General features: G+C 52.0%; 1 protein-coding gene across 6 annotated transcripts in view; it reads right to left on the bottom strand.

Moving 5' to 3' along the window:
- Nucleotides 1–2,611: 2,611 nt before the first annotated feature.
- Nucleotides 2,612–27,685, bottom strand: part of CCM2 (CCM2 scaffold protein) — a 77,162-nt gene continuing 52,088 nt past the window's right edge. For 2 of the 6 annotated variants that reach the window (XM_040355257.1, XM_040355262.1), the window contains exons 5-12: nt 22,034–22,217; nt 20,963–21,099; nt 17,674–17,809; nt 15,306–15,363; nt 13,913–14,024; nt 11,174–11,312; nt 4,122–6,088; nt 2,612–3,991 (exon numbers count right to left, since the gene is read on the bottom strand). In XM_040355257.1, the coding sequence (XP_040211191.1) occupies nt 5,790–6,088; nt 11,174–11,312; nt 13,913–14,024; nt 15,306–15,363; nt 17,674–17,809; nt 20,963–21,099; nt 22,034–22,217 (1,065 nt within the window). In that variant the 3' untranslated portion in view covers nt 2,612–3,991; nt 4,122–5,789. Of the gene's footprint in view, nt 3,992–4,116; nt 6,089–11,173; nt 11,313–13,912; nt 14,025–15,305; nt 15,364–17,673; nt 17,810–20,962; nt 21,100–22,033; nt 22,218–27,685 lie in introns of those variants that run through there. The other 4 variants (XM_040355260.1, XM_040355258.1, XM_040355259.1 and 1 more) reach the window with 4 other exon arrangements.

Here is a 27,685-nt window from a genome sequence, read left to right on the forward strand (position 1 = left end):
GTCCTCCCCCGCTGACACCATCAATGGGGCGCTAGTCCTCCCCCACTGACACCATCAATGGGGCGCTAGTCCTCCCCCACTGACACCATCAATGGGGCTCTAGTCCTCCCCCACTGACACCATCAATGGGGCGCTAGTCCTCCCCCACTGACACCATCAATGGGGCTCTAGTCCTCCCCCACTGACACCATCAATGGGGCGCCAGTCCTCCCCCGCTGACACCATCAATGGGGCGCTAGTCCTCCCCCGCTGACACCATCAATGGGGCTCTAGTCCTCCCCCGCTAAATGTAGCACAGACCCATTCCCCACTACCCATCCCCTCCACCAGGTTAGGCTCATGCGTTTACATCCATTTGGTTGGTTAAGTGCCTGTGACGCAGTACGTAGGGGTGACTATAGGTTCTATGAAGACAATTTGGGTGTGTGGGGGGGGGGGGGGGCATGGTTTTAAAATAACATTTTGAGACCCAATGAAATCTTTCTGCTGACCTTTGCTTTGGGATAAGACTGGGTTTGGTGGGAGGGGCCTGGCTGGCTCCTGTACACGTCTGACTCTTTGGCCTCGGATCTTCTTTCAACAGCCCGAGTCCAATATAAAAAGAACAACATCCCTGGCTCCTCCCAGCTGGGTGCTGCATGACTTCAACCCTCAATCTTCTCTCCTCCTGAACAATACTGTCATTAGCCTGTTCTTCAAAACTATTTGGCTTCACTGCCATTGGTCCTTTTTTGCCACGTGTGGGTGTGATCTTTAGAGCTGGCTCTAGTCACTGTACTGCTGTTCCCGAACATTATATGAAAGAACACATCCCCAGGATCCCTTCAGACATGCATGCTCCTCCCTACTGGCTGCTGCGCGACTTCAGTCATCATCAATCTTCTCTCCCCCTGAACAGTACCCGTAGTTAGCCGGTCCTTCAAAACGATTGGCCTTCTCTGCCATCAGTCATATTTTTCTATTAGTCATGTGTGGGCGTGATCTTTAGAGCTGGCTCTAAGTCAATGTTCAGGAACAGCAGTACAGTATTTGAAAGAACACATCCCCAGGATCCCTTTAGACATACATGCTCCTCCCTACTTGCTGGTGGGCGCTGCAGACCTTAGCTGTGCAATCTGCTGATAAGTAGCTTGATTAAAGTGATTGTAATCGTTTGTTATTAAAAAAAAAAAAAACATATACTTACCTGATTTGTGTAAGGGTTTTTTTTCTGGGACCACAGCAGCGCTCCCAGCTCTTCCTCTTCGGAGAGTCGATTTCCATGGGGACACCTGTGCGGGCGCGCTCCCGAGTCCTGCTGCTGCTTCCATCGACAAACAGCAGGACTGGGCCCCGGCCCCGCCCCCACATCACTGGATTTGATTGACAGGACGGGGGAGCCAATGGCTCCGGCTGCTATGAATCTATCCAATGGGGATCAGAGACAGCGGCTGGAGCTGTTGAGCTTGTACACAGCGTTGGAACGATTGGGTTCAGGTAAGAAAAAGGGGGGGGGGGGGGGGGGGCAGCTGAAGCACAGAAGGTTTATGGTGAAAAACCCAGAGATTTTAAAACTCCTTTAACCACTTCAGCCCCGGACCATTTGGCTGGTTAAAGACCCGGCCACTTTTTGCGATTCGGCACTGCGTCGCTTTAACTGACAATTGCGCGGTCGTGCAACGTGGCTCCCAAACAAAACCACACGGCTCGCAAATTAAAAGGGACGTACCTGTACGCCCATTTGCGCAGCCGTGCCATTATGTCAACGTACATCGTCGTCCTCCCCCCGGGTTAGGAACCGGTTGAAGTGATACTATAGGTTCAATTTTTTTTTTAATAACAAATATGTCATACTGTGCAGCTCATTTCCTGGGGTCCCCCGGCGGCTCTCTCGCCTCCTCCCCGCCTCAGATAACCCCCTCTGGGAAGCGCTCTCCCAAAGGGGGCTTGCCTTGCGGGCGCGCTCCGGAGACCTGTATTCGGTGTCCATAGCACTGCCGAGTGCAGGACTTGGCCCCCGCGTCATTGGATTTGATTGACAGCAGCACGAGCCAATGGCTGCGCTGCTATCAATCTATCCAATGAAGAGCAGAGACGGCCGGGAAAAGATCCACGACGCGGGATGCATTGAGGTGAAAAAACAGGAACCTTTACAACCCCTTTAAGCTCTAACAGAGTAATTGGCAGATTGCACAGCTAAAGTCTTCAGCACCCAGTGTCTAAAGGGATCCTGGGGATGTGTTTTTTCATAGGCTTGGGAACAGCAGTACAGTGACTAGAGCCAGCCCTAAAGATCCCACAGGCACATTATAAATGCAAAAAATGTGGGATGCATTGAGGTGAAAAAACAAGAAATTTACAACCCCTTTAAGCTCTAACAGAGTAATTGGCAGATTGCACAAGCTAAAGTCTTCAGCACCTCGCCGCCAGGAGCATGCATGTCTAAAGGGATCCTGGGGATGTGTTTTTTCATTGGCTTGGGAACAGCAGTACAGTGACTAGAGCCAGACCTAAAGATCCCACAGGCACATTATAATAGCAAAAAATTACTGCCGACCCTGCTAGCTCGGCATCCACAGCACAAATCACAAACAGGGCAAAGTGCTCCACCCACAGGAGGGACTGGAGAAGAGGTGAGACTTCTTTAATGATGTCACAGGTAAATTAAATCCCCAATTTTACATCATATGGTATAAATGGAGCCCATGAAATGGGGCGGGAGGGGGGGGGGGATAGAGAGCACTGTAAATGGTGAGGGGTCCTGGAGTTCAACAAAATCACGACTAAAATTTCAGATACAGAAAAGGAAAAAAATCTAAAAACACGCCGGTATTCTGCCAATCATTTAAATATAAAAAACAAAAAATAAAATAAAAAAATAAAAACAAAACACACATACACCACAAGTAACATTCTAACAGAAAAACTGCTACGACCAACTGAATAAAAACACTGAAAACGCCCTCTCGGTGCGCACAACGCGACCGGCTTTGGCACGCTGGCGGTAAACTTGGGAAAGGCGGACGAGTGGAATCAGAAATCCGCCACTTTGTAACCCGACCAAATAAAAGGTTTGGTTGTTTCTTGTAAACATGACTTTGTATAAAAGCGTGTAACAAAAACGGACGATCCAAATCAAACTGCGCCCTCGCCAGGCAGCTCCGGTAACCGCGCTACCAGCTGCGAAATTCACAGCGCCTTCATTTAGACTAATGTCACCAAAGCGATTGTGCATCTGCATAAAGCTTTCTGGAATTGAACCAAATTACCATTTTTATTGGAGGTGTTCTCTACCCCAGGGGGACAAAGTACATGGATTTCCGAAAACACAGCCAGCAAGGAGACGGCTGCTATGACAAAACGGCAGGAACAGGACTCCTTGCTAGTTGGGTTGTCGGAATGTCATGGTGGGAAGAGAGGTATCCTTGGCCGACCTCATAGCTAGGCTTAGAGGATGGAACAAATGACATGTACCACGTGTACTGTCCCCACTGGGGAACAGAAGACACGAATACAAGTTGAACTGGTAAGACTTCTTTGATAATGGCATGGAAATGTTGGTCCCAGTCAGGTAATAGATATTTTTCATTGTCAATAAAAAGTGTTGGGCTTTAAACTGCACACAGCTCCAATGTAGCCAATTGTTAAACTTGGTGGCATTACTCTAGACAACAGATTAAATTGGTCACAAGGATTTGGGCAGAATGAGACGGTAAAGAGCTGCCTTCTCCAGGAGGGCTGGGCTGAGCAACCTTCTCCAGGAGGGCTGGGCTGAGCAACCTTCTCCAGGAGGCTGGGCAAAGCAACCTTCTCCAGGAGGGCTGGGCTGGGCTGAGCAACCTTCTCCAGGAGGGCTGGGCTGAGCAACCTTCTCCAGGAGGCTGGGCAAAGCAACCTTCTCCAGGAGGGCTGGGCTGGGCTGAGCAACCTTCTCCAGGAGGGCTGGGCTGAGCAACCTTCTCCAGGAGGGCTGGGCTGAGCAACCTTCTCCAGGAGGGCTGGGCTGAGCAACCTTCTCCAGGAGGGCTGGGCAACCTTCTCCAGGAGGGCTGGGCTGGGCAACCTTCTCCAGGAGGGCTGGGCTGGGCAACCTTCTCCAGGAGGGCTGGGCAACCTTCTCCAGGAGGGCTGGGCTGGGCAACCTTCTCCAGGAGGGCTGGGCTGAGCAACCTTCTCCAGGAGGGCTGGGCTGAGCAACCTTCTCCAGGAGGCTGGGCAACCTTCTCCAGGAGGGCTGGGCTGAGCAACCTTCTCCAGGAGGGCTGGGCTGAGCAACCTTCTCCAGGAGGGCTGGGCAACCTTCTCCAGGAGGGCTGGGCTGAGCAACCTTCTCCAGGAGGGCTGGGCTGAGCAACCTTCTCCAGGAGGGCTGGGCCAAGCTGCCTTCTTCAGGAAGCCTGAGCCAGGCTGCCTTCTTCAGGAAGCCTGAGCCAAGCTGCCTTCTTCAGGAAGCCTGAGCCAAGCTGCCTTCTTCAGGAAGCCTGAGCCAAGCTGCCTTCTTCAGGAAGCCTGAGCCAAGCTGCCTTCTTCAGGAAGCCTGAGCCAAGCTGCCTTCTTCAGGTGGTGAGTATACTTATTTTTTATTATCAACCTTCTTCAGGAAGCCGAGCAACCTCCTTCAGGAAGCCGAGCAGCCTCCTTCAGGAAGCCGAGCAGCCTCCTTCAGGAAGCCGAGCAGCCTCCTTCAGGAAGCCGAGCAGCCTCCTTCAGGAAGCCGAGCAGCCTCCTTCAGGAAGCCGAGCAGCCTCCTTCAGGAAGCCGAGCAGCCTCCTTCAGGAAGCCGAGCAGCCTCCTTCAGGAAGCCGAGCAGCCTCCTTCAGGAAGCCGAGCAGCCTCCTTCAGGAAGCCGAGCAGCCTCCTTCAGGAAGCCATGCAGCCTTCTTCAGGAAGCCGTGCAACCTTCTTCAGGAAGCCGAGCAACCTTCTTCAGGAAGCTGAGCAACCTTCTTCAGGAAGCTGAGCAAACCTTCTTCAGGAAGCCGAGCAACCTTCTTCAGGAAGCCGTGCAACCTTCTTCAGGAAGCCGAGCAACCTTCTTCAGGAAGCTGAGCAAACCTTCTTCAGGAAGCCGAGCAACCTTCTTCAGGAAGCTGAGCAGCCTTCTCCAGGAGCGTTGCCAGCATTTTTTATTTTTGCAGAGCACTGCTTGACTTGTCTTTCCGCCCGAGCACACATGCCAGGCACCTCCGGCGAGCACGTAGTCACGCACACATTGAAGGGATAACAAAAACACACGCGCACAACAACCAGCATTGAAGTAAAACTTTTCGCTCCTTCTTTACCATCTTCTGCTGACGGTCCTCTCCTCTTGAGCGATTCACATTGTGGTAAACGTTGACTTTTAAAAAAATGTTGACGTCTCTTATTTTACCCAGCAATAACTTCTATATATAAAAACGAAAATCCCAAAAAAAAAAAAAAAGTAATATAGTCTCAAGTGTAACAAAATAAGTTCATGTGCAAACAGGAAAAAAGTGTCACTTCAATGTACAAACCCGCCCGGGGATAACTTCAACGCCGAGGGTTTGTCAAATGTAACAAAAGCACTTCAGGTTACAAACGTCGTCCGTCTCATACACGCAAGACCCAACAAAACTTGGGCGCTAAAACCTTTCTGGTAACAGGGGTGGTGCAGCAGGGAACGGTCCGCTGCACTTAGCAGAATATTTTTTCCCCCAGAGTTCCATGCTGGGCTAAACTCCCACTGTGGTGGAAGCTGTAGAAATGTAAAGGCCAGATGAGGCTTTTGGTTATAGGGCCCCCCCTGCTGGCAGTTACTGTGAGGGCATCGTAAAGGGTTGACTCGGGAGTCAGGAAGCTGCAGATCCTTGGAGCGGATCCTGGTCCATGCTACATCCCAGAGCCTCTATGTCATTACTTATGTCTGAAATCATGCGGTCCCATTCGTCTCCTTCCGAGGGCGCGGACTGGTCGTCTGAGCCTTCCGCCGCACCGTTGCCATTGGTGGTGGAGTTGGAGGCGGTGCTCATAGTCCGTCTGTACCTGCCAAAGCTGTCTGTGATTATGCCGCGTCCGTCCTTCACGCCGATCGTTTCCAGGAAGTTCTCGAAATGCTGACTGTCCTTCTCGGGTATAAACGGCCGGAGACCTGAGGGAAGGAGGAAAGACAAAACGTTACAGGAGGGGAGGACACTTGGGGAAGGGGGAGGATACTTGGGGAAGGGGGAGGATACTTGGGGAAGGGGGAGGATACTTGGGGAGGATACTTGGGAAGGGGAGGGGAGGATACTTGGGAAGGGGAGGGGAGGATACTTGGGAAGGGGAGGGGAGGATACTTGGGAAGGGGAGGGGAGGATACTTGGGAAGGGGAGGGGAGGATACTTGGGAAGGGGAGGGGAGGATACTTGGGAAGGGGAGGGGAGGATACTTGGGAAGGGGAGGGGAGGATACTTGGGAAGGGGAGGATACTTGGGGAGGGGGAGGATACTTGGGGAGGGGGAGGATACTTGGGGAGGGGGAGGATACTTGGGGAGGGAATCTACTCCATATACTGCAGGTCACGGGGCTTTCAGTGCCATTCTACAGCTTTCATCAAAGGCTAATCGAGCAAAAATAACTGACCACTTAAATTGCAAGTCAATCATATAACAATAAATCAATCCAGTGTCCCTAATGTGCCCCTATTTCTCCAGTGCCCCCAATGTGCCCCCATTTCTCCAGTGCCCCCAGTGTGCCCCCATTTCTCCAGTGCCCCCAGTGTGCCCCCATTTCTCCAGTGCCCCCAGTGTGCCCCCATTTCTCCAGTGCCCCCAGTGTGCCCCCATTTCTCCAGTGCCCCCAGTTCTCCAGTGCCCCCAGTGTGCCCCCATTTCTCCAGTGCCCCCAGTGTGCCCCCATTTCTCCAGTGCCCCCAGTGTGCCCCCATTTCTCCAGTGCCCCCAGTGTGCCCCCATTTCTCCAGTGCCCCCATTTCTCCAGTGCCCCCAGTGTGCCCCCATTTCTCCAGTGCCCCCATTTCTCCAGTGCACCTAGTGTGCCCCCATTTCTCCAGTGCACCTAGTGTGCCCCCATTTCCCCAGTGCCCCTAGTGTGCCCCCATTTCTCCAGTGCCCCTAGTGTGCCCCCATTTCTCCAGTGCCCCTAGTATGCCCCCACAACGCTAGTGTGCCCTATTTCTCCAGTGCCCCTACAAACCTAGTGTGCCCCTATTTCTCCAGTGCCCCTAGCGTGCCCCCACAACTCTAGCGTGCCCCCATTTCTCCAGTGCCACTACGACTCTAGCGTGCCCCCACGACTCTAGCATGCCCCCATTTCTCGTGTGCCCCCACTTCTCACTTGCCCCTAGTGTGCCCCCATTTCTCCAAAGTGCCCCTAGTGAGCCCCCACGACTCTAGCATGCCCCTATTCCTCCAGTGCCTCTAGCATGCCCCCATTTCTTCCGTGCCCCCATTTCTCCAGTGCCCCTAGCATGCCCCCACGACTCTAGCGTACCCCCATTTCTTCAGTGCCCCTATTTCTCTAGTTCCCCATACGACTCTAGCGTGCCCCTGTGTCTAGAAGTGCACCCCAGAGCATCTCAAGTCATTAAGTGACTTATGTCCACCCCTGTGGCTCTGGTGCCCCCTCAGAGCGCCCTGTGTCATCTAGTGCTCCTGTGACCCTACTGTACTACTGAGCAGCCCGTCCCAGAGAGCATACTGTGTTATCTAGTGACCCAACTGTGCCCCTGTGACGCCACTGCACTGAGCATCCTGAGTGACATAGTGATCCAAGTGACTAACTCCAGTGCACCCCGGAAAGCATCCCGTGCCATCTATTGACCCAACTGTGCCCCTGTGACTCCAATGAATCACTGATCATCCCGAGTCCTCTAGTGACTCCAGTGCACCAAGAGCATTCTGGGTCACCTAGTGACCCAAGTGTACCCCGTAACTCCAATACACCACTGTGCATCCTGAGTCATAGTAACCTCAGGGCGCCTGTGCCTCCAGTGTACACCAGAGCATTCTGTGTTATCTAGTGACCCAAGTTTACCCCCCTGAGCAGTCCACAACGCCAGTGCCCCACTGAGCATACCAACCAAGACATGTAGAGACCCCACTGCACCCCAAAGAGCATTCTGTGTCATCTAGTGATCCCACTGCACCCCAAAGAGCATTCCGTGTCATATAGTGACCCAAGTGTGCCCCTGCACACCACTGAGCATCCCGAGTCTTCTAGTGCTTCTGTGCATCCTGTGACCCCCACTGAACTACTGAGCAGCCCGAGTCATCTAGTGAACCCAGTGTACCCTGCGACTCCAGTGCCTCACTGAGCATCCCAAGACATCTAGTGACTCCAGTGCGCCCATGAATCCAGTGTCACCTAGTGACCCAACTGTGCGCCGCTATGCACCCCGTGACTCCATTGCACTACTGAGCATCCCAAGTCATATAGTGACCCAGGTGTGACTGTCGCTCCAATGCAACCAAGAGAGCATCCTATATCGTCTAGTGACCCAAGTGTGCCCCTTCGCAGCCTGCGAATCCAATCCCAGAGTGGCCCGTGGCTCCAGTACACCCCAGAAAGCATATGTCATCTACTAACCAAAGTGTGCCCCTGTGCACCACATGACTCCAGTGCCCCACCGAGCCCCCCTGAGTCATCTAGTGACCCCAAAGGACATCCTGTGTCCTCTGACTCAAGCGTGCCCCTGTGCATCCCATGCCCCACCAAGCACCCCAAGTTATATAGCATCTCTAGTGCACCCCCAGACAACATTCTGGTGTCATCTAGTGACTCAAGTGTGCGCCTGTACACCCTGCGACTTCGCTGCACCACTGAGCACCCCGAGTCCTCCAGTGACTCCAATGCAACCTTGGCCCCAGAGCACCCCGTTTCATCTAGTGACCCAAGTGTGCGCCTGTACATCCTGCGACTTCGCTGCACCACTGAGCATCCCGAGTCCTCCAGTGACTCCAACGCAACCTTGACCCCAGAGCACCCAGTTTCATCTAGTGACCCAAGTGTGCGCCTGTACATCCTGCGACTTCGCTGCACCACTGAGCATCCCGAGTCCTCCTGTGACTCCAACGCAACCTTGACCCCAGAGCACCCAGTTTCATCTAGTGACCCAAGTGTGCGCCTGTACACCCTGCGACTTCGCTGCACCACTGAGCATCCCGAGTCCTCCAGTGACTCCAACGCAACCTTGACCCCAGAGCACCCCATTTCATCTAGTGACCCAAGTGTGCGCCTGTACATCCTGCGACTTCGCTGCACCACTGAGCATCCCGAGTCCTCCAGTGACTCCAACGCAACCTTGACCCCAGAGCACCCCATTTCATCTAGTGACCCAAGTGTGTCTCTGTGACTTAACATCCTGAGTTATATAGTAACAACTTTCTGTGTCATCCAATGACCAGTGTGTTCCTGTGGCCCCCCCGTGACTCCAGTGCCCTACTGAGCATCCCAAGATATCTAGTGACCCCAATGTAACCATGACTCCAGTGCACCCCAGTGCATTTTATGTCATCTACGGTCTCCATTTTTTTTTTAAAGCCGTGGAGTGTGCACACCAAAAGGTGGAACACAAAAAGTGCACAGGGTGTACACATAGTCCTCCTCTGAAGAGAAAGGACCATAGCCCAGATCCCCCGGGGCCCAAGGCTCCTGATAGGGACTGGGGGTCCACCTGGCCAGAACCAGTTCTGTGGGAGGTCTGATTGCGGATCCCTGTACTCGGCTCCCTGTGACCAAACACTGCTGCAGTTCCATGAAAGCATTCCATCGTCTGCCTCTATCTTTTTGACAAATCGGTGTTCTAACTCCATCACGGCACCCTTGGCTTGTTTGCACATCAACAACTTGTGCTTTCGCTCTATCTGGGCCCTTGCAGCTATCCTGTGCCCCCCAGTTTTTGTCACATCATCCTGTGCTCTTGTTTGGAGGCAATGGGAAGTCGAGTTGGTGATATACATTGTGCTAGAATTATATCCCTTGAGGAAGCCCATGGTGGTGAAACATGTTGGAATATATCCCCTGAGGAAGCCCACAGTGGCGAAACATGTCAGGATCAATATACCGCATATACTCGAGTATAAGCCGACCCGAACATAAGCCGAGGCACCCAATTTTACCACCAAAAAATGGGAAAACTTAAAACGTATAATCCTAGGGTGTCCATCTGCATCCCTCACTTTGCCCATGCCTCACTGTGCCCATGCCTAGACTTTCGTTTAACATGGGAGACTATGGAAAGGGGTGCCCGGCTTTGAAAAAAATCGGTGCTCCCCAGTCAACAAACTTTGCACACTTGTAGAGGAGAAATGGGGCTACATGTGTGCCAAGACCCGGGTCCAGGGGATCTACAACCGGCCGTAACCGGGGCCCCAAAGTCACCGGAGAAATGACCGTTTAACATGGGAGTCTATGGAAGGGGTGCCCGGCTTTGAAAAATCGGTGCTTCCCGGCCGTAGGTCCCCCGGACAACAAACTTTGCACACTTGTAGAAGAGAAATGGGGCTACGTGTGTGCCAAGTTCCGGGTCCAGGGGACCTACTACCGGCCGGTACCGGGTCCCCAAAAGTCACCGTAGAAATGACCGTTTAATATTGGAGTCTATGGAAGGGGTGCCCGGCTTTGAATAATCTGTGCTCCCCAACCAACAAACTTTGCACACTTGAAGAGGAAGAGTGGAGCTACATGTGTGCCAAGTTTGGGGTCCAGGGGTCCTGGAGATCAGGCGCAAAAAGTTGACTTGAATATGAGCCAAGGGGGGGCATTTTCAGCACTAAACAAAAATGTGCTAAAAAACTCGGCTTATACTCGAGTATATACGGTATTCCCCTGAGGAAGGCCACAGTGGCGAAACATGTCAGGATCAATATATCTCCCTGAGGAAGCCCACAGTGGCGAAACATGTCAGGATCAATATATCTCCCCGAGGAAGCCCACAGTGGCGAAACATGTCAGGATCAATATATCCCCCTGAGGAAGCCCACAGTGGCGAAACATGTCGGGATAACTACATACATAACCGTCGCCGTCTATGTGAGAAGATAACGTCCTCTTTGATGGCATACTATAAGACAAGTCGTTTTTGATGTCTATACTTGTTAAATAATAACAAACGTTTTAATCGTTTATCTTTGTATTAATAAAATATGTTTTTATATATAAATTCTCTGTTTTCAATGTGTTGGCACCTAAAAAATCCTCCCCCCCCCCCCCCCCCAGCTGTGCGACTTCTTACCCAGAAGCAGGAACTTGCGGCTGTCGCCGTACAGCTGTCGGAGATTGATGCAGAACTCGTGGATGGAGGCTCCGTTGCGGTACTCGTGGAGAAGCATCGCGAACTGCCGGATCTCCTCCGAGGACAGCTTGGTCCTCAGCTGAAAACAAGAAAAAACACAGGAATGGATTAGATCTCCGATACAAAAACGTAGCAGGTAAGTACAGTGGAACCTCGGATTAGGAGGGTAGTCCGTTCCAGGAGAACACTCGTAATCCAAAGCGCTCTCATATCAAAGCGAGTTTCCCCATTGAAGTCAATGGAAACTAAAATAATTTGTTCCACATTGACTTCAATGGCATGCAATACCGCATGTGACCAGTGGTGGGGGGGGGGGGGGGCGCTGGAGAGCCTCTGAAACACTCGGAAAGGCCCGGGGACAACTCGGCTGAACTCGGAAAGGCTCGGGAACGGAGTATTTCCGAGTTTTTCTGAGCATTTACGAACGCCCCCCCTCAGACCAAACGCGGTACTGCACACCGCTCTGGCTTGGACACGGCTCGTTTTGCGAGACAAAAAAACAAAACACAATGCTCGTATTGCGAAACGCTCGTTAACCGCATTACTCGCAATCCGAGGTTTCAGTGCATTGGGGGGGGGGGGGGGGGGGGGGCGACACCTTCTACTATTACAACCCCTTTAAACCAGTGAATTTCAGTGGTATAAGCCAACCATTTTTACTGAATGAAACTGGTTCATTCAGTATGTATTGTTGTGATTAGCTGTGATTGGCCCTGTCTGTACCATGTGATTACAGTGACCAATCACAGCTAGCAACACAATGGAGGCCATGAAAGGAAGCCATTCACCGTTTTTAATTGTCATGTGATCTGCTGTGATTGTTTGTACCATGTGATCATTGTGACCAATCACAGCTAGCAACACAATTGTACACAACAGATGGAATGAAAGGAAGCCCTCTATTGTGTACAGCCATCATGTGATCTGCTGTGATTGGCCCTGTCTGTACCATGTGTTTACGGTGACCAAATCATAGCTAGCAACACAATTGTACACAATGGAGGCCATGAAAACAAGCCATCCATTGTGTACAGCCATCATGTGATCTGCTGTGATTGGCCATGTCTGTACCATGTGATTACAGTGACCAATCACAGCTAGCAACACAATGGCGGCCATGAAAGGAAGCCATCCACTGTTTACAATTGTCATGTGATCTGCTGTGATTGACTGTCTGTACCATGTGATCATTGTGACCAATCACAGCTAGCAACACAATTGTACACAACAGATTGAATGAAAGGAAGCCATCCATTGTGTACAGCCATCATGTGATCTGGCTGTGATTGGCCCTGTCTGTACCATGTGAGAACGGTCACCAATCCCAGCTAGCAACACAATTGTACACAATGGAGGCCATGAAAGGAAGCCATCCACTGTTTACAATTGTCATGTGATCTGCTGTGATTTGCCCTATCTGTACCATGTGATTACAGTGACCAATCACAGCTAGCAACACAATGGTGGCCATGAAAGGAAGCCATCCACGGTTTACAATTGTCATGTGATCTGCTGTGATTGGCCCTGTCTGTACCATGTGATTACAGTGACCAATCACAGCAGATCACATGACAATTGTAAACAGTGGATGGCTTCCTTTCATGGCCACTATTGTGTTGCTAGCTGTGATTGGTCACTGTAATCACATGGTACAGACAGGGCCAATCACAGCTAGCAACACAATGGAGGCCATGAAAGGAATCCATCCACTGTTTACAATTGTCATGTGATCTGCTGTGATTGGCCCTGTCTGTGCCATGTGATTACGGTGACCAAATCATAGCTAGCAACACAATTGTACACAATGGAGGCCATGAAAACAAGCCATCCATTGTGTACAGCCATCATGTGATCTGCTGTGATTGGCCCTGTCTGTACCATGTGATTATGGTGACCAATCCCAGCTAGCAACACAATTGTACACAATGGAGGCCATGAAAGGAAGCCATCTACTGTTTACAATTGTCATGTGATCTGCTGTGATTGTCCCTGTCTGTACCATGTGATTACGGTGACCAATCACAGCTAGCAACACAATGGAGGCCATGAAAGGAAGCCATCCACCGTTTTCAATTGTTATGTGATCTGCTGTGATTGACTGTCTGTACCATGTGATCATTGTGACCAATCACAGCTAGCAACACAATTGTACACAACAGATTGAACGAAAGGAAGCCATCCATTGTGTACAGCCATCATGTGATCTGCTGCGATTGGCCCTGTCTGTACCATGTGATTACGGTGACCAATCCCAGCTAGCAACACAATTGTACACAATGGAGGCCATGAAAGGAAGCCATCCATTGTGTACAATTGTCATGTGATCTGCTGTGATTGGCCCTGTCTGTACCATGTGATCATTGTGACCAATCACAGCATTGAAAAGGGAATCCATTGTGTACAGCCGTCATGTGACCTGCACAATTGGTCACTGGGGGTTGACATGGTACCAGCAGCGGGCTGGTACAATGATCTGTCATCGGCGGTGACAGATCGCGCCCGTGAGGAAGTCATACGACGTCCAGCCTGGCCGCCATCATGTTGCTATAGGCCGGGCGGGAAGTGGTGATGAACAAGTGACTTTTGAAAAAATAAAATCTTAAAAATCAGACAAATAAAAAACATTCACTACGTCTATAAAACGCGGTCACATGACCACCAGTGGGAGGGGCTTCTTACAGTCATCATGTAATCATGGAGCAGCTCTGCCGCTGAAGTGCTCAGCTCGCTCTCGCTGGCCGTCTTGTTATGAGGAGAATTCCCGTCGCCGTCAGGAGAATCCTGGAAAGAGCTGAAGAGAAGAGAACAGTGTGAGGATTTATATTACTATTATATCTGAAGGACATAAACAACCCGCGTCCCTGATCCCAATTCTGGGGGAATGTCAGGCTCTGCATTTCAAGTGTTTGTAAACCTCAGACATGAAATCTGAACAAAGCACATCCCTCTATAGTGTGTACTGATCTCAGTCCAGAGCACCAAGTGTATTTTCTGTCTGCTGTCTCCTTCCTCTGCTATCTGCAGGAGTCACTTCTGACAAGTTTTCCTGACACCAAGAGAAAAAATGGTGACATGGGTGGGAGCTCCAGCACACAGCCTGTGACTGACAGCCTCAGCTCTGGGCCTGTGTGAGTGAAAGGGGGGGGGGGGTTAGTTTCGTGAGTTTCCAGACCCCCCCCCCCTACAAGGGAACGCGAGTTTCCAGACCCCCCCTACAAGGGAACGCAAGTTTCCAGACCCCCCCTACAAGGGAACGCAAGTTTCCAGACCCCCCTACAAGGGAACGCGAGTTTCCAGACCCCCCCCCCCACAAGGGAACGCGAGTTTCCAGACCCCCCCCCCTACAAGGGAACGTGAGTTTCCAGACCCCCCCCCCCCTACAAGGGAACGCGAGTTTCCAGAACCCCCCCCTACAAGGGAACGTGAGTTTCCAGACCCCCCCCCCTACAAGGGAACGCGAGTTTCCAGACCCCCCCCCCTACAAGGGAACGCGAGTTTCCAGACCCCCCTACAAGGGAACGCGAGTTTCCAGACCCCCCCCCCCCCCCACAAGGGAACGCGAGTTTCCAGACCCCCCCCCCCACAAGGGAACGCGAGTTTCCAGACCCCCCCCCCTACAAGGGAACGCGAGTTTCCAGACCCCCCCCCTACAAGGGAACGCGAGTTTCCAGACCCCCCCCTACAAGGGAACGTGAGTTTCCAGACCCCGCCCCCTACAAGGGAATGTGAGTTTCCAGACCCCCCCCCCCCCCTACAAGGGAATGTGAGTTTCCAGAGCCACCCCCCCCTTAAAGGGAACGTGAGTTTCCAGACCCCCCCCCCCCCCTACAAGGGAACGCGAGGTCCCAGACCCCACTAGAGGGGCACATGGGATCCAGGACCCACACATAGAGGGGCACATGGGATCCAGGAACCCCCTCCCCCCAATAGAGGGGCACATGGGTCCCAGACCCCTCAGGAAAAACAAGGTACCCCAGACCCCCCAGGGGGATACATAAGGAAAGGAGATCCAACTAGTGTTCCTATATACAGATGTCCCAGCATACAACCCACATCCACAGCGGAGACTTACAAAACTCCGGCCTCCAGCTCATAGGATTCCTTCACCTCCACCTTGCTGGAAGAATCGTCTGAAACACATGAATGGGCAACATTATGATTCTTCCATCATTTCACAGCCAACGACAACATATGACAACCTAATACAAACACTGGTCCCTGAGCTCATCTCTCACACGTAGGTAATAAACACCCAGAAATCCCAAGTCTCCAATTATTTCCCCGCTTACTGGTTTCCGTATCGATTGATCGATCCATGAATGTTGTTATTACAGGAGGCCCTGCCCCCGGCCTTCACTTTATTGAAAGCTGAAGTTCAAACTTTCTTATATTTTGCGTTCTATTGTTCCCCTCTTCTCAACTAAATAAAACCTGCTGCTCTGTGCAAAACCATTACACAGAGCAGGTAAGTGGGACATCACTTTAACCCCTTAACGCCCGCCACACGACTATATACGTCCGCAAAATGGCACGGACAGGCAAATGGGCGTATATACGTCCCTGCCTTCTAGCGGGTGGGGGGTCCGATCGTGACCCCCCCCCCCGCTACATGCGGCGGGCAGATTCCCGCGGGGAGCGATCCGGGACGACGGCGCGGCTATTCGTTTATAGTCGCCCCTTCGCGATCGCTCCCCGGAGCTGAAGAACGGGGAGAGTCGTATGTAAACACGGCTTCCCCGTGCTTCACTATGGCGGCGCATCGATCGTGTGTTCCCTTTTATAGGGAGACTCGATCGATGACGTCACACCTACAGCCACACCCCCCTACAGTTGTAAACACACACTAGGTGAACCCTAACTCCTACAGCGCCCCCTGTGGTTAACTCCCAAACTGCAACTGTTATTTTCACAATAAAGAATGCAATTTAAATGCATTTTTTGCTGTGAAAATGACAATGGTCCCAAAAATGTGTCAAAATTGTCCGAAGTGTCCGCCATAATGTCGCAGTCACGAAAAAAATCGCTGATCGCCGCCATTAGTAGTAAAAAAAAAATTTTTTTATAAAAATGCAATAAAACTATCCCCTATTTTGTAAAACGCTATAAATTTTGCGCAAACCAATCGATAAACGCTTATTGCGATTTTTTTTACCAAAAATAGGTAGAAGAATACGTATCGGCCTAAACTGAGGAAAAAAAAATGTATATATGTTTTTGGGGGATATTTATTATAGCAAAAAGTAAAAAATATTGCATTTTTTTCAAAAATGTCGCTCTATTTTTGTTTATAGCGCAAAAAATTAAAACCGCAGAGGTGATCAAATACCACCAAAAGAAAGCTCTATTTGTGGGGAAAAAAGGACGCCAATTTTGTTTGGGAGCCACGTCGCACGACCGCGCAATTGTCAGTTAAAGCGACGCAGTGTCGAATCGCAAAACCTGGCCTGGGCATTTAGCTGCAAAATGGTTCGGGGCTTAAGTGGTTAACCACTTAAGACCCGGACCTATTTGCAGCTAAAGGACCCGGCCAGTTTTTGCGATTCGGCACTGCGTCGCTTTAACTGACAATTGCGCGGTCGTGCGACGTGGCTCCCAAACAAAATTGGCGTCCTTTTTCCCCCCCACACTTCACCTCTGCGGTTTTTATATTTTGCGCTATAAACAAAAATAGAGCGACAATTTTTAAAAAAAAAATATTTTTTACTTTTTGCTATAATAAATATCCCCCAAAAACATATTATATAAAAAAAACAAAAACGTCCTCAGTTAAAAAGTTATAGCGCCTACCAAACAGGGGATAGTTTTATTGCATTTTTATTAATAATTTTTTTTTTCCTAATGGCGGCGATCAGCTATTTTTATCGTGACTGCGACATTATGGCGGACACTTTTGACGCCATTTTTGGGACCATTGTCATTTATACAGCGATCAGCGCTATAAATATGCACCGAATACTGTGAAAATGGCACTGGCAGTGAAGGGGTTAACCAGGAGGATTGGCGCTGTAGGGGTTAACTGTGATCTAAGGGAGTGATTCTTACAGTGAGGGGGGGGCGTGGCTGGGCGTGTGATGTCACTGATCGTCGTTCCCTATGACAGGCTCACTAGGAAGCACGGGGGAAGGTTTGTTTACACTCACCTCTCCCCCGTTCTTCCTCTCCGAGACCCGATCGCGGGACACCGGCGGTGATCGGGTCCTGCGGGAATGGTCACGGAGAAGAGGACCGGGATCGGCGGCGCGCTCGTGACCCTCGGCTGAGATCTTAAAGGGGACGTACCCGTACACCCCTGTGCCCAGCCGCGCCACTCTGCCGACGTATTTAGTCGCGCGGCGGTCCTCAAGTGGTTAAAAAAATTCTTTAAGTTTTTTAGTTCGTTTTCACATTGTGAGCCCCAGAGAGAAAAGATGAAGGTTTACATAGATTACAATTCTCCGTACCGCTGTGTAAGGACAGATGGCGGGTGGGTGTGGACGCTCCATCGAAAATGGCGCGGTCCAAGAAGTCCATGGTGGATTCGGTGTAGACGATCTGGAAGACCTGTCCCAGGAGAGTACACAGCTCCTCCGCTGCGGCCTGTATACACAACAAGAAATATGTCAGGTGAGGACCCCCCAGGTGTGTGTACAGCAGGAAATGTCAGGTGAGACCCCCCAGGTATGTGTACAGCAGGAAATGTCAGGTGAGACCCCCCCCAGGTATGTGTACAACAAGAAATGTGTCAGGTGAGACCCCCCAGGTATATGTACAACAGGAAATGTCAGGTGAGACCCCCCCCCCCCCCCAGGTATGTGTACAACAGGAAATGTCAGGTGAGACCCCCCATGTATGTGTACAACAGGAAATGTCAGGTGAGACCCCCCCCAGGTATGTGTACAACAGGAAATGTCAGGTGAGACCCCCCAGGTATGTGTACAACAGGAAATGTCAGGTGAGACCCCCCATGTATGTGTACAACAGGAAATGTCAGGTGAGACCCCCCCCCCAGGTATGTGTACAACAGGAAATGTCAGGTGAGACCCCCCAGGTATGTGTACAACAGGAAATGTCAGGTGAGACCCCCCATGTATGTGTACAACAGGAAATGTCAGGTGAGACCCCCCCCCAGGTATGTGTACAACAGGAAATGTCAGGTGAGACCCCCCAGGTATGTGTACAACAGGAAATGTCAGGTGAGACCCCCCAGGTATGTGTACAGCAGGAAATGTCAGGTGAGACCCCCCCAGGTATGTGTACAACAGGAAATGTCAGGTGAGGCCCCCCCCCAGGTATGTGTACAGCAGGAAATGTCAGGTGAGGCCCCCCCGAGGTATGTGTACAACAGGAAATGTCAGGTGAGACCCCCCCAGGTATGTGTACAGCAGGAAATGTCAGGTGAGACCCCCCCCCAGGTATGTGTACAACAGGAAAGGTCAGGTGAGACCCCCCAGGTGTGTGTACAACAGGAAATGTCAGGTGAGGACCCCCCAGGTATGTGTACAGCAGGAAATGTCAGGTGAGGCCCCCCCCCCAGGTATGTGTACAACAGGAAATGTCAGGTGAGACCCCCCCAGGTATGTGTACAGCAGGAAATGTCAGGTGAGACCCCCCCGAGGTATGTGTACAGCAGGAAATGTCAGGTGAGACCCCCCCAGGTATGTGTACAGCAGGAAATGTCAGGTGAGACCCCCCCGAGGTATGTGTACAGCAGGAAATGTCAGGTGAGACCCCCCCAGGTATGTGTACAGCAGGAAATGTCAGGTGAGACCCCCCCAGGTATGTGTACAACAGGAAATGTCAGGTGAGACCCCCCAGGTATGTGTACAACAGGAAATGTCAGGTGAGACCCCCCAGGTATGTGTACAGCAGGAAATGTCAGGTGAGACCCCCCAGGTATGTGTACAACAGGAAATGTCAGGTGAGACCCCCCCCAGGTATGTGTACAGCAGGAAATGTCAGGTGAGACCCCCCCCAGGTATGTGTACAGCAGGAAATGTCAGATGAGACCCCCCCAGGTATGTGTACAGCAGGAAATGTCAGGTGAGACCCCCCAGGTATGTGTACAACAGGAAATGTCAGGTGAGACCCCCCCCAGGTATGTGTACAGCAGGAAATGTCAGGTGAGACCCCCCCCAGGTGTGTGTACAACAGGAAATGTCAGGTGAGACCCCCCAGGTATGTGTACAGCAGGAAATGTCAGGTGAGACCCCCCAGGTATGTGTACAACAGGAAATGTCAGGTGAGGACCCCCCAGGTGTGTGTACAGCAGGAAATGTCAGGTGAGGCACCCCAGGTATGTGAACAGCAGGAAATGTCAGGTGAGAACCCCCCCCAGGTATGTGTAAAGCAGGAAATGTCAGGTGAGAACCCCCCAGGTGTGTGTACAACAAGAAATATGTCAGGTGAGACCCCCCCAGGTATGTGTACAGCAGGAAATGTCAGGTGAGGCCCCCCCAGGTATGTGTACAGCAGGAAATGTCAGGTGAGACCCCCCCCCCAGGTATGTGTACAACAGGAAATGTCAGGTGAGACCCCCCCCCCAGGTATGTGTACAACAGGAAATGTCAGGTGAGACCCCCCAGGTATGTGTACAACAGGAAATGTCAGGTGAGACCCCCCCAGGTATGTGTACAACAGGAAATGTCAGGTGAGACCCCCCAGGTATGTGTACAGCAGGAAATGTCAGGTGAGGACCCCCCCAGGTATGTGTACAGCAGGAAATGTCAGGTGAGGCCCCCCCAGGTATGTGTACAACAGGAAATGTCAGGTGAGGCCCCCCCAGGTATGTGTACAGCAGGAAATGTCAGGTGAGGCCCCCCCAGGTATGTGTACAGCAGGAAATGTCAGGTGAGACCCCCCAGGTATGTGTACAGCAGGAAATGTCAGGTGAGAACCCCCAGGTATGTGTACAACAGGAAATGTCAGGTGAGACCCCCCCAGGTATGTGTACAACAGGAAATGTCAGGTGAGGACCCCCCAGGTATGTGTACAACAGGAAATGTCAGGTGAGACCCCCCCAGGTATGTGTACAACAGGAAATGTCAGGTGAGACCCCCCAGGTATGTGTACAGCAGGAAATGTCAGGTGAGACCCCCCCCCCCAGGTATGTGTACAACAGGAAATGTCAGGTGAGACCCCCCAGGTATGTGTACAGCAGGAAATGTCAGGTGAGGACCCCCCCAGGTATGTGTACAGCAGGAAATGTCAGGTGAGGCCCCCCCAGGTATGTGTACAACAGGAAATGTCAGGTGAGACCCCCCAGGTATGTGTACAACAGGAAATGTCAGGTGAGACCCCCCAGGTATGTGTACAGCAGGAAATGTCAGGTGAGACCCCCCCAGGTATGTGTACAACAGGAAATGTCAGGTGAGGCCCCCCCCAGGTATGTGTACAACAGGAAATGTCAGGTGAGACCCCCCCAGGTATGTGTACAGCAGGAAATGTCAGGTGAGGCCCCCCCAGGTATGTGTACAGCAGGAAATGTCAGGTGAGGCCCCCCCAGGTATGTGTACAACAGGAAATGTCAGGTGAGACCCCCCCAGGTATGTGTACAGCAGGAAATGTCAGGTGAGACCCCCCAGGTATGTGTACAACAGGAAATGTCAGGTGAGACCCCCCCAGGTACGTGTACAACAGGAAATGTCAGGCGAGACCCCCCCAGGTATGTGTACAGCAGGAAATGTCAGGTGAGACCCCCCAGGTGAGGTGAGGCCCCCCAGGTATGTGTACAGCAGGAGGACTGAACGTTACCTTGTTCTCTGTGGCCAGAATAACCAGACAGCAGGACTCCACGGGGCCGCTCCCGCACTCCGACAAGGACCCGGACGTCAGAACTTTGGCGCTCTCGGCAGACAGACTCTGATTGGGAGAGATTCCGGGATCCGGCGCTGCGCAGAGACAAACCGCCATGAATTCTACACGCTATGCATGCAAACCCCCCCCCCCCATTGAGTAGGACCTCACCCCCCCTATTCATTGTGACCTCACCCCCCTCTCTATTCATTGTGACCTCACCCCCTATTCAGTAGGACCTCACCCCCCTATTTATTGTGACCTCACCCCCCCCTATTCAGTGTGACCTCATCCCCCCCTATTTATTGTGACCTCACCCCCCCCCTATTCAGTAGGACCTCACCCCCCTATTTATTGTGACCTCACCCCCCCCCCCCTATGCAGTGTGACCTCATCCCCCCCTATTTATTGTGACCTCACCCCCCCCCTATTCAGTAGGACCTCACCCCCCTATTTATTGTGACCTCACCCCCCCCCCTATTCAGTGTGACCTCATCCCCCCCTATTTATTGTGACCTCACCCCCCCCCTATTCAGTAGGACCTCACCCCCCTATTTATTGTGACCTCACCCCCCCCCCTATTCAGTACGACCTCACCCCCCCTATTCAGTACGACCTCACCCCTCCCTATTCAGTGTGACCCCCCCGCCCCTATTCAGTAGGACCTCACCCCCCTATTCAGTAGGACCTCACCCCCCTATTCAGTGTGACCTCACCCCCCCTCCCTATTCAGTGTGACCCCTCCCCCCTCCCTATTCAGTGTGACCCCTCCCTATTCAGTGTGACCCCCCCCCCCTATTCAGTGTGACCTCACCCCCCCTCTCCCTATTCAGTGTGACCCCTCCCCCCTCCCTATTCAGTGTGACCCCACCCCCATTCAGTGCAACCCCCCCCCCCCCAGCATTCAGTGCGACCCCCATCCCTGTGTTTGGAAGCTTTAAGGTGAACTTCAGGCAGATACAAAGGACAAATGAATGCAGCGCTGTTCTCATTATTACATCATCACATCCGTCATATTTATTATCTTACCGGTTTTGAGAAGCACCAAGTGTAGACAATCGTCTCGAATGTAGGAGACGGCCGCAATGTCGTGAATGGGAACCCTGAGAATGATGTCCTCTCTGTCCCTCCATACCACCTTCACGTTGTAGGCGGACAGGCTGATGAGAGCGTCGTGCTCCTGGGTGAGCTGTGCCGGGAGGTGATGCAATCTCTGCAAGAAGAAGAGTCACCCGTCACATTTCCCCCTCAGAAGTTTGTGTCTCTGCCCCTCCCACAATGGTGAGATTACCCTGCAGTAGTTTGTGTCTCTGCCCCTCCCACAATGGTGAGATTACCCTGCAGTAGTTTGTGTCTCTGCCCCTCCCACAATGGAGTGATTTCCTGCAGTAGTTTGTGTCTCTGCCCCTCCCACAATGGGGAGATTTCCTGCAGTAGTTTGTGTCTCTGCCCCTCCCACAATGGTGATATCTCCTGCAGTAGTTTGTGTCTCTGCCCCTCCCACAATGGTGAGATTACCCTGCAGTAGTTTGTGTCTCCGCCCCTCCCACAATGGGGAGATTTCCCTGCAGTAGTTTGTGTCTCTGCCCCTCCCACAATGGTGAGATTTCCCTGCAGTAGTTTGTGTCTCTGCCCCTCCCACAATGGAGAGATTTCCCTGCAGTAGTTTGTGTCTCTGCCCCTCCCACAATGGAGAGATTTCCCTGCAGTAGTTTGTGTCTCTGCCCCTCCCACAATAGGGAAATCTCCTGCAGTAGTTTGTGTCTCTGCCCCTCCCACAATGGTGAGATCTCCTGCAGTAGTTTGTGTCTCTGCCCCTCCCACAATGGTGAGAGTTCCTGCAGTAGTTTGTGTCTCTGCTCCTCCCACAATGATGAGATTTCCCTGCAGTAGTTTGTGTCTCTGCCCCTCCCACAATGATGAGATTTCCTGCAGTAGTTTGTGTCTCTGCCCCTCCCACAATGGTGAGAGTTCCTGCAGTAGTTTGTGTCTCTGCTCCTCCCACAATGATGAGATTCCCTGCAGTAGTTTGTGTCTCTGCCCCTCCCACAATGGGAAGATTTCCTGCAGTAGTTTGTGTCTCTGCCCCTCCCACAATGGGGAGATTTCCTGCAGTAGTTTGTGTCTCTGCCCCTCCCACAATGGTGAGATTTCCTGCAGTAGTTTGTGTCTCTGCCCCTCCCACAATGGGGAGATTTCCTGCAGTAGTTTGTGTCTCTGCCCCTCCCACAATGGGGAGATTCCCTGCAGTAGTTTGTGTCTCTGCCCCTCCCACAATGGGGAGATTTCCCTGCAGTAGTTTGTGTCTCTGCCCCTCCCACAATGGTGAGATCTCCTGCAGTAGTTTGTGTCTCTGCCCCTCCCACAATGGTGAGATCTCCTGCAGAAGTTTGTGTCTCTGCCCCTCCCACAATGCGAAGATTTCCCTGCAGTAGTTTGTGTCTCTTCCCCGCCCACAATGGTGAGATTTCCCTGCAGTAGTTTGTGTCTCTGCCCCTCCCACAATGGTGAGATTTCCTGCAGTAGTTTGTGTCTCTGCCCCTCCCACAATGGGGAGATTTCCTGCAGTAGTTTGTGTCTCTGCCCCTCCCACAATGGTGATATCTCCTGCAGTAGTTTGTGTCTCTGCCCCTCCCACAATGAGGAGATTTCCTGCAGTAGTTTGTGTCTCTGCCCCTCCCACAATGGAGAGATTTCCTTGCAGTAGTTTGTGTCTCTGCCCCTCCCACAATGGGGAGATTTCCTGCAGTAGTTTGTGTCTCTGCCCCTCCCACAATGGGGAGATTTCCCTGCAGTAGTTTGTGTCTCTGCTCCTCCCACAATGGGGAGATTTCCTGCAGTAGTTTGTGTCTCTGCCCCTCCCATATTGGGGAGATTTCCTGCAGTAGTTTGTGTCTCTGCCCCTCCCACAATGAGGAGATTTCCTGCAGTAGTTTGTGTCTCTGCCCCTCCCACAATGGGGAGATTCCCTGCAGTAGTTTGTGTCTCTGCCCCTCCCACAATGGTGAGATTTCCCTGCAGTAGCCCCTCCCACAATGGGGAGGTTTCCCTGCAGTAGTTTGTGTCTCTGCCCCTCCCACAATGGTAAGATTCCCTGCAGTAGTTTGTCTCTGCCCCTCCCACAATGATGAGATTTCCTGCAGTAGTTTGTGTCTCTGCCCCTCCCACAATGATGAGATTTCCTGCAGTAGTTTGTCTCTGCCCCTCCCACAATGATGAGATTCCCTGCAGTAGTTTGTGTCTCTGCCCCTCCCACAATGGGAAGATTTCCTGCAGTAGTTTGTGTCTCTGCCCCTCCCACAATGGGGAGATTTCCTGCAGTAGTTTGTGTCTCTGCCCCTCCCACAATGGGGAGATTTCCTGCAGTAGTTTGTGTCTCTGCCCCTCCCACAATGGGGAGATTTCCTGCAGTAGTTTGTGTCTCTGCCCCTCCCACAATGGGGAGATTCCCTGCAGTAGTTTGTGTCTCTGCCCCTCCCACAATGGTGAGATTTCCTGCAGTAGTTTGTGTCTCTGCTCCTCCCACAATGGTGAGATCTCCTGCAGTAGTTTGTGTCTCTGCCCCTCCCACAATGGGGAGATTTCCCTGCAGTAGTTTGTGTCTCTGCCCCTCCCACAATGGAGAGATTTCCCTGCAGTAGTTTGTGTCTCTGCCCCTCCCACAATAGGGAAATCTCCTGCAGTAGTTTGTGTCTCTGCCCCTCCCACAATGGGGAGATTTCCCTGCAGTAGTTTGTGTCTCTGCCCCTCCCACAATGATGAGATTCCCTGCAGTAGTTTGTGTCTCTGCCCCTCCCACAATGGTGAGAGTTCCTGCAGTAGTTTGTGTCTCTGCTCCTCCCACAATGATGAGATTTCCCTGCAGTAGTTTGTGTCTCTGCCCCTCCCACAATGATGAGATCTCCTGCAGTAGTTTGTGTCTCTGCCCCTCCCACAATGGTGAGATCTCCTGCAGTAGTTTGTGTCTCTGCCCCTCCCACAATGGTGAGAGTTCCTGCAGTAGTTTCTGTCTCTGCTCCTCCCACAATGGTGAGATCTCCTGCAGTAGTTTGTGTCTCTGCCCCTCCCACAATGGGGAGATTTCCCTGCAGTAGTTTGTGTCTCTGCCCCTCCCACAATGGAGAGATTTCCCTGCAGTAGTTTGTGTCTCTGCCCCTCCCACAATAGGGAAATCTCCTGCAGTAGTTTGTGTCTCTGCCCCTCCCACAATGGGGAGATTTCCCTGCAGTAGTTTGTGTCTCTGCCCCTCCCACAATGATGAGATTCCCTGCAGTAGTTTGTGTCTCTGCCCCTCCCACAATGGTGAGAGTTCCTGCAGTAGTTTGTGTCTCTGCTCCTCCCACAATGATGAGATTTCCCTGCAGTAGTTTGTGTCTCTGCCCCTCCCACAATGATGAGATTTCCTGCAGTAGTTTGTGTCTCTGCCCCTCCCACAATGGTGAGAGTTCCTGCAGTAGTTTGTGTCTCTGCTCCTCCCACAATGATGAGATTCCCTGCAGTAGTTTGTGTCTCTGCCCCTCCCACAATGGGAAGATTTCCTGCAGTAGTTTGTGTCTCTGCCCCTCCCACAATGGGGAGATTTCCTGCAGTAGTTTGTGTCTCTGCCCCTCCCACAATGGTGAGATTTCCTGCAGTAGTTTGTGTCTCTGCCCCTCCCACAATGGGGAGATTTCCTGCAGTAGTTTGTGTCTCTGCCCCTCCCACAATGGGGAGATTCCCTGCAGTAGTTTGTGTCTCTGCCCCTCCCACAATGGGGAGATTTCCCTGCAGTAGTTTGTGTCTCTGCCCCTCCCACAATGGGGAGATTCCCTGCAGTAGTTTGTGTCTCTGCCCCTCCCACAATGGTGAGATCTCCTGCAGTAGTTTGTGTCTCTGCCCCTCCCACAATGGTGAGATCTCCTGCAGTAGTTTGTGTCTCTGCCCCTCCCACAATGGTGAGATCTGCAGAAGTTTGTGTCTCTGCCCCTCCCACAATGCGAAGATTTCCCTGCAGTAGTTTGTGTCTCTGCCCCTCCCACAATGGTGAGATATCCCTGCAGTAGTTTGTGTCTCTGCCCCTCCCACAATGCGGAGATTTCTTGCAGTAGTTTGTGTCTCTTCCCCGCCCACAATGGTGAGATTTCCCTGCAGTAGTTTGTGTCTCTGCCCCTCCCACAATGGTGAGATTTCCTGCAGTAGTTTGTGTCTCTGCCCCTCCCACAATGGGGAGATTTCCTGCAGTAGTTTGTGTCTCTGCCCCTCCCACAATGGTGATATCTCCTGCAGTAGTTTGTGTCTCTGCCCCTCCCACAATGAGGAGATTTCCTGCAGTAGTTTGTGTCTCTGCCCCTCCCACAATGGAGAGATTTCCTTGCAGTAGTTTGTGTCTCTGCCCCTCCCACAATGGGGAGATTTCCTGCAGTAGTTTGTGTCTCTGCCCCTCCCACAATGGGGAGATTTCCCTGCAGTAGTTTGTGTCTCTGCTCCTCCCACAATGGGGAGATTTCCTGCAGTAGTTTGTGTCTCTGCCCCTCCCACAATGGGGAGATTTCCTGCAGTAGTTTGTGTCTCTGCCCCTCCCACAATGAGGAGATTTCCTGCAGTAGTTTGTGTCTCTGCCCCTCCCACAATGGGGAGATTCCCTGCAGTAGTTTGTGTCTCTGCCCCTCCCACAATGGTGAGATTTCCCTGCAGTAGCCCCTCCCACAATGGGGAGGTTTCCCTGCAGTAGTTTGTGTCTCTGCCCCTCCCACAATGGTAAGATTCCCTGCAGTAGTTTGTCTCTGCCCCTCCCACAATGATGAGATTTCCTGCAGTAGTTTGTGTCTCTGCCCCTCCCACAATGATGAGATTTCCTGCAGTAGTTTGTCTCTGCCCCTCCCACAATGATGAGATTCCCTGCAGTAGTTTGTGTCTCTGCCCCTCCCACAATGGGAAGATTTCCTGCAGTAGTTTGTGTCTCTGCCCCTCCCACAATGGGGAGATTTCCTGCAGTAGTTTGTGTCTCTGCCCCTCCCACAATGGGGAGATTTCCTGCAGTAGTTTGTGTCTCTGCCCCTCCCACAATGGGGAGATTTCCTGCAGTAGTTTGTGTCTCTGCCCCTCCCACAATGGGGAGATTCCCTGCAGTAGTTTGTGTCTCTGCCCCTCCCACAATGGTGAGATTTCCTGCAGTAGTTTGTGTCTCTGCTCCTCCCACAATGGTGAGATCTCCTGCAGTAGTTTGTGTCTCTGCCCCTCCCACAATGGTGAGATCTCCTGCAGAAGTTTGTGTCTCTGCCCCTCCCACAATGCGAAGATTTCCCTGCAGTAGTTTGTGTCTCTGCCCCTCCCACAATGGTGAGATATCCCTGCAGTAGTTTGTGTCTCTGCCCCTCCCACAATGGGGAGATTTCCTGCAGTAGTTTGTGTCTCTGCCCCTCCCACAATGGTGAGATTTCCTGCAGTAGTTTGTGTCTCTGCCCCTCCCACAATGGGGAGATTTCCTGCAGTAGTTTGTGTCTCTGCCCCTCCCACAATGGTGATATCTCCTGCAGTAGTTTGTGTCTCTGCCCCTCCCACAATGGGGAGATTTCCTGCAGTAGTTTGTGTCTCTGCCCCTCCCACAATGGTGAGATTTCCTGCAGTAGTTTGTGTCTCTGCTCCTCCCACAATGGGGAGATTTCCTGCAGTAGTTTGTGTCTCTGCTCCTCCCACAATGGG

This window comes from Rana temporaria, chromosome 5, assembly GCF_905171775.1.
Source record: "Rana temporaria chromosome 5, aRanTem1.1, whole genome shotgun sequence".
NCBI lineage: Eukaryota > Metazoa > Chordata > Amphibia > Anura > Ranidae > Rana > Rana temporaria.